At 40.1% G+C, this 17,751-nt stretch overlaps 1 protein-coding gene across 1 annotated transcript in view; it reads right to left on the bottom strand.

Annotated features, from left to right (window-relative positions):
• MTX2 (metaxin 2) overlaps window positions 1-17,521 on the bottom strand; it is a 22,139-nt gene extending 4,618 nt beyond the window's left edge. The window contains exons 1-4 of the mRNA XM_010282616.1: window positions 17,477-17,521; window positions 16,463-16,509; window positions 3,686-3,758; window positions 651-727 (exon numbers count right to left, since the gene is read on the bottom strand). Coding sequence (XP_010280918.1) covers window positions 651-727; window positions 3,686-3,746 — 138 coding nt within the window. The 5' untranslated portion in view covers window positions 3,747-3,758; window positions 16,463-16,509; window positions 17,477-17,521. The remainder of the gene's footprint in view (window positions 1-650; window positions 728-3,685; window positions 3,759-16,462; window positions 16,510-17,476) is intronic.
• Between the last annotated feature and the right edge of the window lie 230 nt (window positions 17,522-17,751).

Here is a 17,751-nt window from a genome sequence, read left to right on the forward strand (position 1 = left end):
CCTCTGAAGTCAATGAGCTTTGGCTCAGGTCTTGGTCTTACATAGTTCAATAACAAATTACATATGCAATTTTTACATACAATGTCCTTTAGAATTAAAAAGAAATCATCATAACGGAACATAGCTAATCTACATGAAATGTAGACTATTATCAGTTATAGATGAATACTGTTTGAGCACACAGCCTCCTCATTAGTGTATCTCTGTGGCAAGAAGTAAACACAAATTTATATCTGTGATACAGCTTTATCAACTGCTCAGTGCAAAGACAGTATTTTTAAAAACATGGCGGGGCGAGCAAAGGCAAATTTGAACAGTATCTGACACTTCAGGATTTAAACCAGTCGGTTCTGGGTTTAAGACCTCTGAGACCCAGTGACAGGGCACGTAGAAAAACAGTCTCAGAAACTGGCACTGGTCTGCAGCTACCCCACATAGGATTTACTTCCAGAATTTGAGTAAATGACAAAGAAAAACAATTCCCTATCAACAAGCTCCTATTACAGGATATCTTTCTTTTAAAACAGCACTAGATTTCTACACTGTTTTAACAAATCAAGCAAGATTCCAGAAGAGCACACCAAATCAGCACAAGTAGCAAGCAGGCTTAACATCCTATTCAGTAACTGATGGAAACAACATACTGTTACCTTGGCTTTTACAAACTGGACTATGGGCCCGAGTTCAGATACTACTTGATTTCCCACGTGAATAAAGGGTACTTTGCCTGTAAAATGGGAAATGTATTTTAGTAAGAGCTTTTTATACCTGTAAAACATCATTTACAATTTTCAAAGCAATTAAATATTGCAGGTACACCTGAACACCAGTTTTTTTCCAAAAGATCACAGGTAAAGCTCTAACATATGTAGCTTACCCAGCGAACGTTTGTAATAACAAACTTCTTCCTCCTAATCTTCCTCCTCCTGACCCTCTTTTACATGCAGTACTTGCAATTGTACATTTCGAAGTTATTGAGATCTATCAACTTGTACTTTAATAATGGATTTTGCTTTGCTGGAAAGACTTAATTCAACATTTCTCTGAAGTACAGCTGGGAAATCCCAGGAAAGCAGACAGTCCTTGGCGAGTTTTACAACACAACACGTTCCCACCCTCCCTTCTAACCCACTAGCCGGGAAAGGGCTGCTGAAAGGATGATGGGAGACGTGGCACTGTGCCCAGAAAAGCGCACAGGGGGAAGTGCAAACACGCACTCGGCCAGGCCCGATCTTGACTCTCCCTCCTCTGGTCCTTCCGATTTCCAACGACTGGGCCAGCCGGCTCCTGTTGGCTGCCCCAGACTTCACCCTCTAGTTGTGAGCTGGTATTTTTGAGCCTCTGTGGTCTTGGGGTCAGGAACAGGTTCTCGGTATGAAACCCACAGCTTCACCATCACGGGGGCGAAGGGGCTGCTTCATCATCATGGAAACAAAATGGTGTTAAAGCCTAATATTAGCAAGGCCCCAAGTTCAGTCTATGAAGCGGAGCCATGAGGGTCCAGCAGGGAGCAGGGCTGGGAACTACCAGTCCTCAAAAGGAAACTGGGAAATGACACGGTCACTGGTGGGACCTGTGGGTGTGTGAAGGTCTCCCGATACTGTACGCACTACCTTCTCTGCTTGGTATCTTTTCCTACACGCAGAACTGAGCCAAAGCTTTGAGGCAGGCAGAGATACAAGAGGAAGCCCTGTTACACACAGCAAGCCACAAAGAACAGCAGAAGTTGCCTTATGCCTCTTTTCCCAGTTCTCCACGTGTAAAGCTGAGGGCTCCTGCTCCAACCCACCCTCGCCAGGCTACTTGTCCTGCAAATCTCCACCACAGTCCCATTGACAAACATCAACCTTATATTTAAGACTCAATCTTTTAGGATTATTTACATGATTGAAGTAATACATAAAATAGAGATAAATGCTGGATGTTTTGTATTACTGAAAACGTCCTCAAGCCCAAAGGCAGTAAATGAGCCTGCCCAGTGCAGTGGGGCACAGCACCCTTTTACCTTCCCCCTGTGGGCAAACTGTGCTCTCGACAGACAGCCCAAAGAACAAGATGAGTACCTGTCTGACTCCAAGTATGTTATTAGCAATACATTCACTTTTTTCACTGAAACACAGAAAACCTACTGTTCGGCCTAGCTCAAACACAGTTCACGCTACCAGCAGATTCAGTCATGGTTTATTATCATGGGATTCACTTCTCACTGGCTTGGTCAGCCTAAGGGTAATAAATGAAGTGCATCACACCAACAAAGGCTTCATCTGCATCCACAGGCTGCACGTTGTGGAAGGAAATGCAAAACTCTCTGCGCTGCAGATTTCAGCGATTTCAGTCAGACTGTACTTCACACACCAAGCCAATCCTTTGGTATCATACTTCTGACTCCCTCAGAATGGGTTTCATCATTACAACTATGAGATAAATAACCTTCCCCCCAAAGCGATGAGATGCTGATCTTTGTCTGCTGCTACTATGAGACAGAGGGTGCTGGGCAGGGAGAAGGGAACAAATGAAAACCTGTCTGAATTATCATTAAAGAACCAATATAAAGAAAGGAAATAGGGCAAGGGAATAAAAATAATTACTCCAGGAGTAAGGGCAAAAAGACGACATACATTTCTACCTACATTTAAAATCGAAGCAGTATTATTTTCCCTCTTGCAGTCCTTGTTTTCAGCAGAAGCGTTGAGACCCACCAGTCCTACTCCTGCACATGCAAGATGCTCCTCTGTGCATGGATTCAGCATTTCAAAGCTACCTTTATTTACTAACGAACAATTTACATACCTCCATATTTTGCTGTTTTTTCACTGCTGCCCAGCAACTGTTTTTTTTTAAAATAGCATATTTCCACTGCTTTGACCTGAATGTAAGTAGCAGCAGCAGCCGAACCCATACAGCTGGCAGACGTATACTGACAGGCACTTCCATGTGGCAGTCATCAGCCAGAGCCCGGTAATCAGTAAAAAGTACCTCTTCACAACAAAAATCTGGGACAGAGTGCAAGTACTATCAAATTTTTGCACCCTGCATTTCTCTCTGGTTTTTAGGCAACTTTTCAGAGCTGGCCGATGGATGTTTTTAGGCAACTGGTCATCTCCAGCAAAAGGTAGGCTCTGTACCCTTTTAATACTTAATTTATTGTTGTTGGGTTTGGATGTTTTTTCCAGACAGCCTCATAGATCAGAGGAGTATTTAAAATAACCTGTGTCACCCTTAACAGTGCCAATGCACCCTTCAGTCTCCTCCTGTATCAACACCCTGGAAATATCTCCCAGCCAGGGCAATAAAAGATACTCCTCTGGTGCTGCCTCACCCCAGCAATGGGAAAATATAACAGCGTTCGCTGGAGTATTCTCTGGATGCAGAACAGAGATGCTTTTGGAAAGGCAAGTCTTTGCTTCGGGACACAACAGCTCTCAGGCGTTCTAGAGAAGGTGTTTGCTGTCTGAATGCTGTGTACAGGTACTGCAGTCGCAGGCGCCGTTACATGTTGTGCCAACAGTACTTTGCATTTGACTGTTTTAATTGTTTACAGAGGAGAAACTGCACTGGAGAGGAGGGGGGGAAGGCAACCCACACATGGTAGCACTGACCGACTGTTATCAGCAAGACAAGGTGCAGTTGCCATGGTATCAAAATGGAGGTATAACGTAGTAATCTAAATGAAGGCCACACTTACCAGATGGGGACATGTACTCGGCATTTGCCCTGCAAACCACCCGGATTGGCAGATTGCACATTTGCAAAAAGGCCTGGAAACAGAGTCACATTTAAAAAGCATTAATACACAGTGAGAAATAAGCGTGGTGTTCTCAATACATTTGACGATGTTTTAGCTGGTTCTTAGCACACGTTTATAAAGTATAGCTCCTTGCACACTGCTTTTAGGAAGAAAGAAGGGTAAGTTAAAGAAAAATAAGGTTTTCTAACTTCCCTAGAGAACTGTTTATCATCCAGTCATTGAGGGAAATTCTTCTAATGAAATTTCATCTACTTCTACTGTTTTTCTTCAAGATGAGCAAAGAAGCAGTATCTGACAGACACAATTAGTGCTGTGGCTGTACAAAATTAAGTGACATGTTGCCCCTCCTGAAAACCATACTGCTTGCTGCTTCTGGCCAAAGCCAGCTAACCAAGTTCATGTTGTGTAACACAGCAAACACATATAGCACCTTCCCACATTATATTCACAATAGCTGCCAGAAGTTTTGCTTTATGATACTGTCAGAGCACAAGTCTGCTTTGGGAGGAAGTATTTATTATCTGTAATTTAAACAAATCATGGACAGCATAAGTGATCGATTTACTGTTTCTTTCTATCTGTAACCTTAGATTCAAAGCATTCTCACTAGGATACCGGTTTTTGTCAGCACCTGCCATCACCACAAAATCCTTAGTGTGTTTCTGTTAACATAGCAAAATATCAAGAAAGATACTTGCCATTTGGACAGAACATGGCAAGTAAGGAACTTCTTAAACCTCTGGAGTCTCTCACAACTCAGCTGAAGTTCCATCATTCCCATGCACTTCCAATGTTCCATGAACCATGACAGCGAAGCACCAGGGAACAACTGGAGAAGGATAGGCTGGACCCCATGAAGTCTCACAAACCTGAACCTCCAGTAGCAGGACCAGGTCGCAGTGGGTGTGTTGGAACACACCGAGGTACCTTGTCATCATATGTAGTCAAGAATATTGCAGTGGATAAGACAGATGATAGCAACCCTCAAGAGGCTATTTTATATTATGCAAAGAAAGCGGAAGAGAATCCATACTGGGTTGCTCTGACATATGATAAAATGCAGCCAAAACAGTTTTTGCAGAAGTGGAACCAGTATATGAAGAAACAGACAAGCCATGGTGGAAAAAATATGAAAAATTTGAAAAATTTGGTTGAAAGAATTATTTTAGAGCATTTCAAAGAAAGTGCAGCATTTATTTCTTTATTTTGGGTAATAGATCAAAATTTGAAAGCAAAAATTACATAAATTCAGTTCATAAAACCTGCTGCAGTATAAAAAGGGATTGTTGTATTACACTGGATTGTAACCCCACATCTGAATTTTGTAATAAGGACTGAATTAAATGAAGGTTGAAACTGGATGATCTTTAAGGTCCCTTCCAACCCAAACCATTCTATCATTCATTTTGTCTTTACAATTAGACAGGTCAGAATTCCACATTCCAAAACTACACCTATTTATTATTTTCCCACATAGTGGCTTAAGGTTAAAAAAGCCTACGCCAAGAGGGCTACCGCCATGAAGAAGAATGCTGCTGTAACTTGGCATTTTCTACATGAGCCTCCTCCTAGCTCTTCAGTGCCCTATCTGGAACTAAGCTGAATGCTCACAGCTTTAGACGCACAGACCCTGATCACAGACATCAAAGTAACCAAAACCTTAACCTTGAGATTGCTCACCTCTGCATGAAATGAGTCCATACGGCAAGAACTAACACCGGCATCAGCCCTGTTCCTAACTTTGTGGCTTTTGTAGTACTCATCGAGCAAACAAAAATAACCCAAACAGCCCCTCTCCTTTTCCCTGCACTCTTCAAGTCCTTTATTCCCAAACCCTAATTGAAGCGCTGATACTAACTGTATCCAGGGAAAAAAAGCCAAAAGCTTTGGTCCCCTTCCAACCAAATCCACAACTGCACAGTCCATTATAACATTTGGCTCTTGCAGGTTCAGATGACCGAAGTCAAACCCAAATCCCAATTTAAAGCAAGGAACTATGGTCTCAAACTGCTAAGCAAGATATTGATTTATGGCTGATGAGAGCCCACCTCAGAACTGTAAAGGCTCTGTGAAACCCACCACAAACCTGAGTTTCTCCAGTTTTTTATTTCCTCAGCCTCACTCTAATTTAAAGAGTTGCTTGGAAGCCAATTATTACACATACACATGCAGAGATAGATAGAGTTAGAAAGGGTACTAGTCATGGTCAACATTAGCCAAATCCTGCAAGTCCTGCACTACTTAACAATAAACTGGTCTCTAGAGTGCCAAAACCTCATCCCAACCGAACCTCCATCACTGCTTAAGAAAGCAACTATGACCCAAATTAAATACAAAGCACTGGCCACATTTGATACCACCCCACTTTCTAAGTCTGTGCATCCCCCACAAAAATCAATGCTCTTGCTGTCTTAGCATCCCAAAGTCCATGCAAAGAGTGATACCCAAAGGACCAATTCTTACACAGGAATTTAAGATACTGGTCTGTCTAGTCCTAGATCTCTTCCTTTGCCTGCTGGCTCTGTAGGATCTAGCAATGTCCAGACTGTTCCAGCTGCTGCTATATGCATCACATCTTCTGCCCAAACTGGGACTTCATATGCAACTTTTTTTGGAAATAGTTAAGAGACAGGAATGCAGAGACTTTAGTTTAGATTAAATACATACCACTATGCCGTTGCTGGACACAGTGTAACCCACCAAAAACATACACTCTAACTCAACTGGTACACAGACTTGGTTCTTCTGAAAGCTCTACCAGTAGCTAACAACATCTCAACAGTACTGTGCTGCAGCAGAACTGACGGCATCAAACAACAGCTTCAAAGACTTTCATCGGTGGGTGGGAGGAGTGGAATGAACTTGTACCATACTACTTAATCCTTAGCTGTTGAATTTCATCTCAAAAATATGTGAAGTTTCACTTGGTCTAGGCTTACCAAATGAATTTCCTTCGCAGTAAAGCACTGCATTAACTCTGCAATTCTGCATTAAGCTAGAGATTAATTTTGTGACTGCCATGCACTATTCTCACTTCAAGTTCAGAAGAAAAAACAGTCCGAACTGCACTGGAGTTAGGGTAACATATGAATAACTGAAAAACTGGTAAGTGCAGAGACACATTTAAGCAAAAGGAGGTGAATCAGAGAACTATTTTTACCTTCTTATATCAGCGTGTCAAAAATGAGACATGCTGGCACAGAACACTTAGGTTACATGAGTTCCTTCAGCACCTTATTGCCTACTGTACATCGTATTGTACATTGGCTCCTACATAGTACAAGGTTTCTACCAAAAACACAGTTTGTGACTGTGAAAAGCACTCCTCAGCATAGAGGCTAAACTATAAAATCTTTTCAGTGCAAAGAGTTCAGCCAAGTTTCCATCAAAAATCTGAATCTGGCTGGCCTCTCTCTCCTTCTCCTCAATAAACATCCACAGAATATGGAGTATCGACCTTTATTACAGCTGGCAGGGAAATTCTACCTCAGTTTCTGGCCTAGTGCAAAGGGGATTGAGAGTATGTTGCCATTTCAGCATCTCAGAAATGCAAACACACTGGGTCCATGTGCCTTTTTTGCACTTCGTGAAGAAAAGAGGAGAGAAGAGGTTGAACTAGGATTGAGTTCTAATGTGGGAACAAATATTAACTAAATAAAAATGTTCACTACTCTGCATAATACAGAGCACATTCTAGAAAGCTTAGAAATAAGTCAGTCTACCCTCAGTGAGGTTAAAAAAAACAAAAAGAGACCCTGAAGTAAACACCAAACCAAAAACCTGAGAAAACCTCCTTGAAATAGTCATCTCCAGTTCTAATGAACGTTTTGTAGATGGGAGACGAGAACTGAGTTTGAGAAACTGAAGAGTGACTCAAGACTGATCAAGAATGATCCATCTGGTTCTGCATTCAGCCCAGCAGCCCTCCAGCAAGGTTCAGAAACACTGATCACTGGAGCTGCCCCTCTAGCACCTTACCAGGCCCGTTCCAGCAACCCCCTTCAGCACCCACATGCCATCAGCTATTCCACTTCAGCCTCGGTCTACATTTAGGATCAGCTTTAATATGAGTGGTAAAATAGTAACTAAATACAAAAACAAGAGAAAACAGAACAGTGAAAGAGTTGAAGAAAAATTATTTTTATCACATTTTTAATCACATTAAATGATTTCATTTAATGCCATACAACACACCTAAAAATAAAAAATTAAAAACTGCTATTACGTCTTTAAAAAGATAGAAGCACAGGGAATTAAGACACTAGTATGTTGAGCTGTAATTTGTACCCAAAGAATGACCTATTCAATTTTAAGTGCTCCTTAAATATTGTTCTGCAGGAAAATGGAGGAAAGCTCCACAATATGAGACATTTAATCCTTCTTGGATCTACACTGCTGAACTGATCATTACCTGGAGAAGTAGGCCAGTATCCATTTCCTGATCCAGCTTAAACTAATGGTCCACTGCACAGCCTTCAAGTTGACTAAAAATACATGTCAGCTGGTAAGAGGAGACAGTACTACCCCAAACTATGAGGGCTCGACCTCAGAAAAAAGCCTTACAATTTGCATTGCTACGTAGGTACTTACATGCTTCCATTGATGTGACTGACAGGCTTTGGAAATTATTAGTACTAACAACACAGGTGTGTTTGACTTTTCCAGCACAGTGAATGCATTTCATATTTATGGAAATTATGGTTTCTTTTAGAAAAAGAGATGGACAAGGATCGTGACCAATGCATTCTTATAAACACCCACTGCCAGAAAACCTCAATTTTTTCTGATGCATTCAATTAGATAAATTAGATTTTAGACAATAACTGATGTTAGACAATAAGTAGCATGAACTATTACCAAAACAGTTTAAATTGGCACAGATCAAAGAAATCCTACAGAGAGGATATAGGGCAAAGCAGCAATTTTTGTGAGTCTTTATCTCATTTAATGCTTTAGCCCCGTGATCAAGGGAGGATTTGTTCCCTTTTCAACCACTCATAGAGAATGTCAAGAACCAGCACATTTGGTGTGCAGATGGTATCAGACTGCCATAGCTTCCAACACTGATAAAAGATGCAGTGGAACACCGATTATTCCAGCTCAGAGCATTTTGTTTCCCTTTGGGTACCTCACATATATAATCTGAGCAGGCAAGTAAACCCTTGCTTTTCTGGTGAGAGAAACCATCAGCAAATGGGAGTGAGCTCAGCTCCTCTGAGTACTTTTGGAGTGAAGGGCGAGAGATTGAAGGCTGAAACCACCCCAGTGCAGTTCTGCTGAGATTTATGAAGATATCAACACCCCTTCAAAGACACAGCATCAAAAGCTGAGCAATCTGAAAGATCAAGGGCCCAGGCTTATTCTAGTACATCAGAGATTATTGTTAACATCATAAATTTGGCTGATCAACTTAAAAAGGGACTGAAAGGGGCCAACTGAATTCCAAGTGACACGTAAGCTAGTTCATCAAGCCCTTGTGAAAATTCACCTAAAAATGGTTAGCAAGACAGTAACAGCAAAACTAGAAACAAGACACTTAACTGAGCACAGCCTAACTGTCATACCTTGCAAAGATGCTTGTAATACCAAAGAACAGCATTAAATTTCCCTCTCTCTCCTCCTCTAAAAAAACCAACATACTAGCACAAGATGAGCAGGGTGATATTGTAGGCCACAACCTGGATCTCCTCCAGCACCTAGGATTCTCACACAATAATACTGCAGCAGTTGCAGTTTTCAGAAGGGGGAAAAAAATAGCTCTCATGTCTGTAGTAAAACTGGTACACATTACTTTATCTAAAGTTTTCTGGTCCAAAGTAATCGTAAAGATGTTCACTGAAAATCTTCATTGATACTTTGAAAACAACTCTTCCAAACAAACTCTAAGTGGCGGAAGGAGAACTGAATTTCTCTGAAAGATGGATAAACTTTTTTTTTTATGCTTAACACCTATCCAAAGAGTTAACTATTTATATCAATTCATAAAGAGGAGGGATCAACATTCTTACTTCCCCTTGCCCATGTTACAGAAGATCAAGAGATGACTGCCCAACAGACTTTACACAAATAAAGGAAACATCATTCAAACATAAATATACAGAATTCACTACAACTGAAGGACCAAAATGCTCAGGCTTTTAAAAGGAATGAGTAATCTCCTGGCTCATATTAGTTAATGGAACATAAAACAAGGGTAATCAAACCTCAGATTGGGAAGAACTGAGTTTATTCCCCTTATCCATATGTTCCACTGATTATCTGCATTTCTGTAATTTTAAAAACAGAGGCCTGATTTCTTATGCAGTATCGGCATTGGTCAATGGCTGAAGCAGACGCCTGAAAAACTGTTTAATTTAGCAACTTACATTCAATATAATGTCTGCTACAGACACATTTCTCAAAGTTATTTCTGGAACAAAGTGTGTCCTTTCTTTCGATGAGGTTCATGTGAGAAACAGATAAAGGTAATAAAAAAAAAATTTTGGCTTAATAGGGCCTGTCAGCTTCTCTCACACACATGATCACTGCCTCTCTTCCCTGCAGGCTAACAGTCTCCCCTTCTCACACTCTTCCAGCCTCTCTACCTGTAGTATCACCTGATACTTCTGGCACCTGGGAAGGGAGAAATGTGAACAATTTATTTTCAGCAATGCTACATCTCTTCTTCCAGACTGAAAGCACCAAGCCTACAAAGTTGCTACTGCCTCTGTATGCCTTGCTTTTAATGGGAGACCTTGCTGTAGACAGGGAGGTGGAGAGCTGCTGCAAGCCCATGAGCAGAAACAGAGGGGAGGGAGGAAAAAAAGTGCCACCAGATGAATTATGTCTGTCCCTCCCTGCCCTCCCAATGTTTACCGTTATAGACTAGGGAAGAAAGAGTGAGGGATTGAGGCCAACTAATTGAAGAAAAAGCATGGAGAAGCTTCTCAGTGCCTTTCCTGCCCTACCGCACGTCGATCCACACAGGACTATGGTTTGCGTTGCACCGCCTGCTCGTCCCAGAGAGTAGTAGCATGAGCTGCTCTGCTTTCAAAGTCGGCACTGAACAAGCCAGCTCCTATTTTTGCTGCTAGAGAACAAAGTATCAGCAGCTACGTGAAAAGGGCTGATCGGAAGCTTTGAGGTCACACTTGTTACAAAACTCATCAACAATCTTATGCCTATCATTCATTTCAACCACGGCAGATGACACCTCCTGCCAGAATTATGGAGTACATGTACAACAACAGTGTTGCTTAAAGGACACAATAAACTTAAGGCTTGTTTTGTTTTCTTATAGCCTGCCCGATTTCAAATTCAAAATGTAGGTAGTACGGTGGATTTCAATTGTCTAAAAAAAAAAATTAGAACAATCACCTTTGTGCTGCTTCAGCACAGTTCAAAAGCCCAGAGCCCAGAAACCAGAGTCAGCCATGGGGCAACTCAGCCCACCCTCCCCTTCCTCCTCGTCTCACACAACTACATTCTCATCTCCACTGCTGCTGCCGCCGCAAAACAATGCATGAAAGCGATGCCATTGTGTCTTCCTATGAGCACAAGGATGGAAGATGACTGTGCATGAAATACAATGGGAAAGAATTAGAGAAGGGAGGGGGGAGTTTTGTATTTATTCCTACAGTTAATTGTGTTAGGTGCCATTTTTACTCTTACTCTCCCTTCCTCTTTGCCTTCCCCAGATAAGGAAGGGCTGTTTGGACACCGTCAGCTGGAAACATAACACACATCAGGCAGCGAATCACCCTGTCAGAGCTCCATCACAGCGCTCTCCTCTTCCCCTCCAGTCCCCTCTCAAAATAATACATATGAGCAAATACATAGTCATTAAAAATGACTTACAACTTGATGTAAATCATATCCAGATTGCAGTTTCTGAGATCAGAGGCAAGAATGAAATTACTTATGCCAAGACTCAAATAGTTCACAACTTACGTCCCCACATGAGGAACACTATTTTCAGATGGCACACACCAGGCTTCATTTGAAGAAGATATAGCCATGATTAGTTTTTAATAAAGAACGAGCCATTCCAAGCCATCTCGTATTCAGCAGCACTTCTAAAAGCACTCACACAATACTGTTGTGAAGAAAGAGTGAAAGGCGTTTTCTGTTTTCATTTTTACATTATTTCATGAGCATACAAAGGACAATATGTGATGACAACTAAAGAGTTATTCTCTACTTTATTGCAGGAACACATTTTAAAATTAAAAACCATGAACAAATCTACAGAATAATTCAGTTTTGATATCAAACAACTGCAGACCCTGTAACTGAAATAGTGTGTCTAAGGTTATAAATGAAAACTGTTCAGTATCATTCTTTGAGTGACAGATTAAATTCCTAATCCAGTTATGGTAATGGCCACATTTGTAGTTTAACATAAATTAAGAGCTTAATTATATTTGTGACTATTTTAAACAAAATAACAAATTCCTTTGTAACCTGTGAACGTAATTTATAGCAAAGCCACGTTCATTCTCCAAAACAATCTATTTTACACTGCAGCACAACACTGCTCTAATGGTATAATGTAATTCTTGTTGTAGAATGCAGAAAGAGTAGATTCACTGGTAGCACAGAGGTTTTGAAGATAAATGAAGATGCTATTCATTCAGGGGTAATTTCATCTTAGAACTATATGAAAGATGTTTCACTCACAAACAGTACCTGTATGGCTTGGGATTTAAGCATGTTTTCAGCTACAACACAAAGCTCCTAGATTGATTATGTTGATACTGCATTTCTCATCATGAAGAATTCCAGCTTTTGTTCTCTTTTTAAAAAAAGTGTGTTGGATTTTCATTTGAGTACTAAGCCTTTGTTCAAGCCTCAGCAACAAGTTCAAATTTCTGCTAATGTTTCGTCTACAGAAAAACCAAACCACAATTCATACACACACCAAAAAAAAAAAAAAAAAATCTGTCAAGGGCAATTAATCATGCGTGATTTACACATTTATTTGATTACTTGTTGAGTAAATAAGCAGTTGGTCTGTGTAACACAATTTTAAATTGCCCAAACATCCCTCTGTCATTCAGGACTAAGAACAGACAATTCTAAATGCACTTTCCTGGAATATATTAAGACCATTTACAAGGACATCAATTTCACAAGCAATTAATACATATCTTACCATAACGAGCTGCAGGCTCTGTAACCTCAGGACAGCTATGAGAATTTCCACAATCCTGAACATTATAGACAGCCCTTTAAGCAGGACTCTAAGACTACCTGCATAAAGATTTTAGAAGAACCTATAATAACAGAGGCAGTCTCAACATCCACATTCCTCCTCCCTACAAGTTGGCACAGCGCACAGAGATGCTCCTCGCTGCCATTTGAGGCAAGAGGCCTGGCACAGCACAGCTGTATTAACCCCCTCCCCTCCTACTCAACCACACGACTTCCACCCAGGCACTAAACAAAAAGGCTTTACCTGCACGGGGCATCAATAGGCAGATGGGGCCTGGACAATTCTCTGATTCAGATTGAAACACGGTGATTCAGTTTTAACACATTTAAAACTCCATTTTTCCCTCCTTGAAGTTGTGGAGTTGTTTTGTTATTGAAATATAGTTGTGTATTCGCCTGTGGGTTTTGGTGGCTTTTTTTACTATGATAAGACTGAGAAGCAGGAATGATGTATAATGGAAGCTGTACAGTAAATAAATGGAGAATGGTTTTAACCATGAGCCATGTTACCCAGGAGGTGCATGTGTTTTCATTAACTTTAATGGGAATGGGGCTGAACATTTCACAAGAATAACAGAGCTTTCATTCTACATACAAAGTTCTCTTTCCTGTAGCTGGATAGTCATTACTGGTTAGTATCTTCCCTTGATTTTAACTCCTCTGCAGTGAAAATAAAACTTAGTCAATATCACAATTTTGCAGCTGAAGATCAAATGGGCTTCACCTTCAACAGGACTGTGTAATACGCTACTTCTAGTTAATAAACAAGGAGTGCAAACACCAAGATGTGCCAGAGATAATACACTAACTCAATTGAAGTTATGTTGCATTTTCAGCAAATATACAGAATCTGAACCAAGTAAAAGACAAAGGAATCGTTAATTTAGTCTGTTTCCAAGAACAACAATGGGCAGAAGAAGAATTAAAAAAACAAACAACACAAAAAAAACCTGCCAGAATCAGCACAGAGTTTCCACTAAGTGAGAGAGGTTTTTTTTTGGTTGGTTTGGTTGTCTTTTAACTATTGTAGGAACCACCACAGTTACTTAGCAATTCCAAGAAGACTCTGTCCTCCTCTCTCTTATCTGGTATGTAGCTATAGTCAGGAGTCTAGATTTCATGGCACAATAAGAAGTCATTAAATCCAGTCATTATTAAAAAAGCAAGACTCAACCAACTTCCTACGTTTAATCTGCAGCCCTCACTACTCATTAATTCAAACAAAATGCGTGCAACAGTCTGTTACACCTATACTGAAAGTAACTTCCTCTGCTGTCTGCTTGACCTGCTCTGTTGACAAGAGGCACGTGAAATGCCATCCGTATTGCAGGGTCGTCCATTTAAAGAGTGTCAACTTTTACTCTCACTAATTACTTAATATGGCATTGGATTTTATTCTTTATTTTCTATGTAGCTATCTGCATATGTAGCTATCCCAGAGCAGCATTATGAAGAGATGCTGTAAGGAGATTTTGAGAAAGATCTGAAAGACCAGTTGCAGCACATTTAGAGTCTTGTTGTGAACCACGTTCCTTAAAGTCCCCTTAAAGTCAGTTTATGGCAGCTGACTCCACACATTTTTTTGATCAGAGGGACTCTGTGGTGAAATTCTGATGCGTTTTTCACCACATGGAAGTTCAATAAGCCATGAACAAGCCATGTATCTGCTCTGGTGATATTCATGTGCCCAAATCAGTAAAAGGGAGAAAAGAAATGGCAATAGTGGGAAAAAAGTCCCAGGTACCCGCTCCTATTTCTCCTCCTAGCCCCCATTCCCCTTCCTTCCTCAGAAAAACGCACATGAACACCACTCCAAAAAAAAAACAAAAACCAAAAAACATCAGCACAAAGACATCCAGTAAAAAGATAAACAGGCTCTTATCAGAGTAAGAAGTAAATTCTAAAACAGAGGAACTCAGCAATTTGCTTACGCAAAAGACACCGGTATATTTCAAGCTTTCAAGTAATACATAACTACAGTGCCTAGCAGCATTTCAAAATGGATCAAAGACACCAAGGGTAGCTATTCTTTCACAGTCACAACAATGTTACACAGATTCTTCAAAACAGATATGTTTTATTGAACAATACAAAATTGTTCTATAAAGTTGAAGATCAGATATCTACCAGAACCATATTTATAGTCATGGCTACTATCAGCTGTCCAGCTAGAGAATATTGAAGAAAAACAAGCATTTTTAATATATTATAGTTAATTTATCATCTAAGTGACACATGTAGGATAACAATAGACTGGAAACAGTAAAGCAAAATGATGCATTAGAAAAGGAAATTTTAGGGTTATGTTGTTCTTTCTTTTATGTTTTAAATACAAGCCACACCTATACATATTTTTAGATGATAAGAAAATTCATGAGAACCACAAAAATACAGTTGCTGGAGTAAAAACGAACACTGAGATCAAGTGAGCAACAAAAACACTTATTTGCATTACTGTAAGGCATAATATAAAACACACTGCCCAAACAAATAAACACCACCTTATTTATTTGGTGTATCAAAGGTGACTCATCTTTCCAGCAAAGGATAAAGGTACCTTCTTTCTGTGATAGAATTTACTCTTTTGAGGTATTTCCTAGATTGCCAGACTGGAAGGAAAAAAAGTTAGAGATCCTGGAAGTAGTTACCATGATCAAACAATCCCAACCTTTTTACCAGTAATGTCAGTTACTGTCTCCAAGTGTCCCACTTTGGCCAAATGAGATGTGACCTTTCTGGATAGCCCTGAAAGGGCTCTAACTGCTCTGAGCTAGACCACACACAAAAAGCAAGAGGCAGAATAGTGCAACTCCCTACTAGGCAAAGCAGCAGCAAAGGTGCTTTGAAGAACAGGAACCTTATAGACATCCTGCTCACCACCACTTCTGACAGCCAGTCCCTCTCTACTAATGGGGAAAACATCCCCTTGAGATTTGGGGTTACTGAACCTAACAGGCTAATGGAGTTTACACAGACTTCACAGCCACAGAGGTGCTTTTAAGTCAATTAGAGATGCAAGTTTGTCAATTATATGGACTATTTCTAAAAACCACACTGGATCTCTGTATACATGATGAAATTAAGAAAACCTATTAGAGACATACAGAGATTTGATGCCCACAACACGCAGCAAATATGCCTGGAGTTTGGGGCAGTATTAGCTTTGAGAATTAAATAACCAGCAAGCATCATACAAAAGGTTACAAGACGAACTAGCATCCCAAGTGACAAAAAATGGGAACCCTGCACAGTTCCCAGAGTAGGTAGATAAGCAAATACTGTACAAACATAGACCAATATAAATATGAGTACAAGCAGTGGCACTCTATATAGGACTCTCAAAATCCTCATGTCCTTTAGGCTTTGGCACTTCGATGACAATGTAAAGCACATCAGATGCAGGAATTGACAGAAATAATTCTTAAGTTATTCATTTAGATAAATACAGTTACTTTAGCTAGATAATCATTCAAAAAATAAAATGGAATTAACATCTTTCATTTAGAAAAGATGACATTTTACCTGAACAGCAAGGGAAGATGCATTGTCAGAAAGCAAAATTTGTTCCTCTGTTGAAAGAAAAAAAACAAAAAACACAATTACAAAAAACAGTGCCCATTTAGCTACTGACCTGTAACTGTAAGCCATTCTGGGTTGCATTTCTTAAGCATAAAACAAGGAGCACATATATAATTACCTGGACTAGAAAACCTGTGGTATGACTATTAAAAAAAAGAAAGATAAAAAAAAGAATACCAGAAATATTTCTCCTGCAAATGCAATTGCATATATCATACATTACCACCAATATACAATAAAAAATGTTCACAACTAAAAGCCAAATGCTTGAGGTTTATGCCGATTACTCTTCTTCTAATCAAAGTTAAATAAAACCGCATCTTCATAACTCCTCTGGCTAAAAAGTAAAAGCATTCAGAAACCTATAAAAGCAGCTTGCAGTTAATATTGCACACTGTGTCTAGGTCTGTCACACAAAAGAAAGATGACAAGTTCACTGCAATAAAAATTCCATGCTTAGAAGACTAGGGCTGCTACCTATTAGTCTTCATTACTTTGCAGTCTTCTGACAACTGTAGCAGGCTGCTGAGCCCCAAATGGGGGCCATAATGTGATCTGATGATATATGAAGAGCTGCTAAAGGGAGCCTGAACCATCCTAGCCTATACATTTTAACAGTTCCTTTTTACTGAGAGCCCACTTTACCACAAGACTTCAAAAATCTGCTGCCTCAGCTATTGGTGCAGTAAATCTGCCAACTGTGCCTGCAACCACATCATTTTACACTGCCTACAGCAGCCAATATAATGAGTCAATAATAAACCAAGGACCTTATAGGCCATGAATAGCTGGTTTATATTGGCAGATGCAAGCATAGCTAAAACCTCTGACCAGACAAACAACACAAAGGACTCTCTTAACAGTTTCTGTGCTTCCTTACAGTTAATTATCTAGTGCATATTTAATGTGTTTTCTAAAAATAAAGTAATTATTAATTGCAAAAAACAGTGTACCCACCCTTCAGTTGCTGATACAAGGCAGCATTTTCAGGCCAAGGCTCTGCGGCTGTGGAAAGAAGAAGAATTAATTAAGCAAGCCAAACAACAATGTGCTTGCAGATGCTAACCGAACACAAACGTTACCTAGAGCAAGAACTCAAACTGCAAAGATGCTGATGCAAGATTTAACATCCCACTGTCAGTCTCTTCTCCCATACTTCTCTCCAGCTCACAGAGTGACAACACAGAGCAGAAAACTAAGTCCCAAGATTTAATGTTGCAAGAAAAGCTAAA

The sequence above is a fragment of the Phaethon lepturus genome, unplaced genomic scaffold, assembly GCF_000687285.1.
Source record: "Phaethon lepturus isolate BGI_N335 unplaced genomic scaffold, ASM68728v1 scaffold37832, whole genome shotgun sequence".
Classification (NCBI taxonomy): Eukaryota; Metazoa; Chordata; class Aves; order Phaethontiformes; family Phaethontidae; genus Phaethon; species Phaethon lepturus.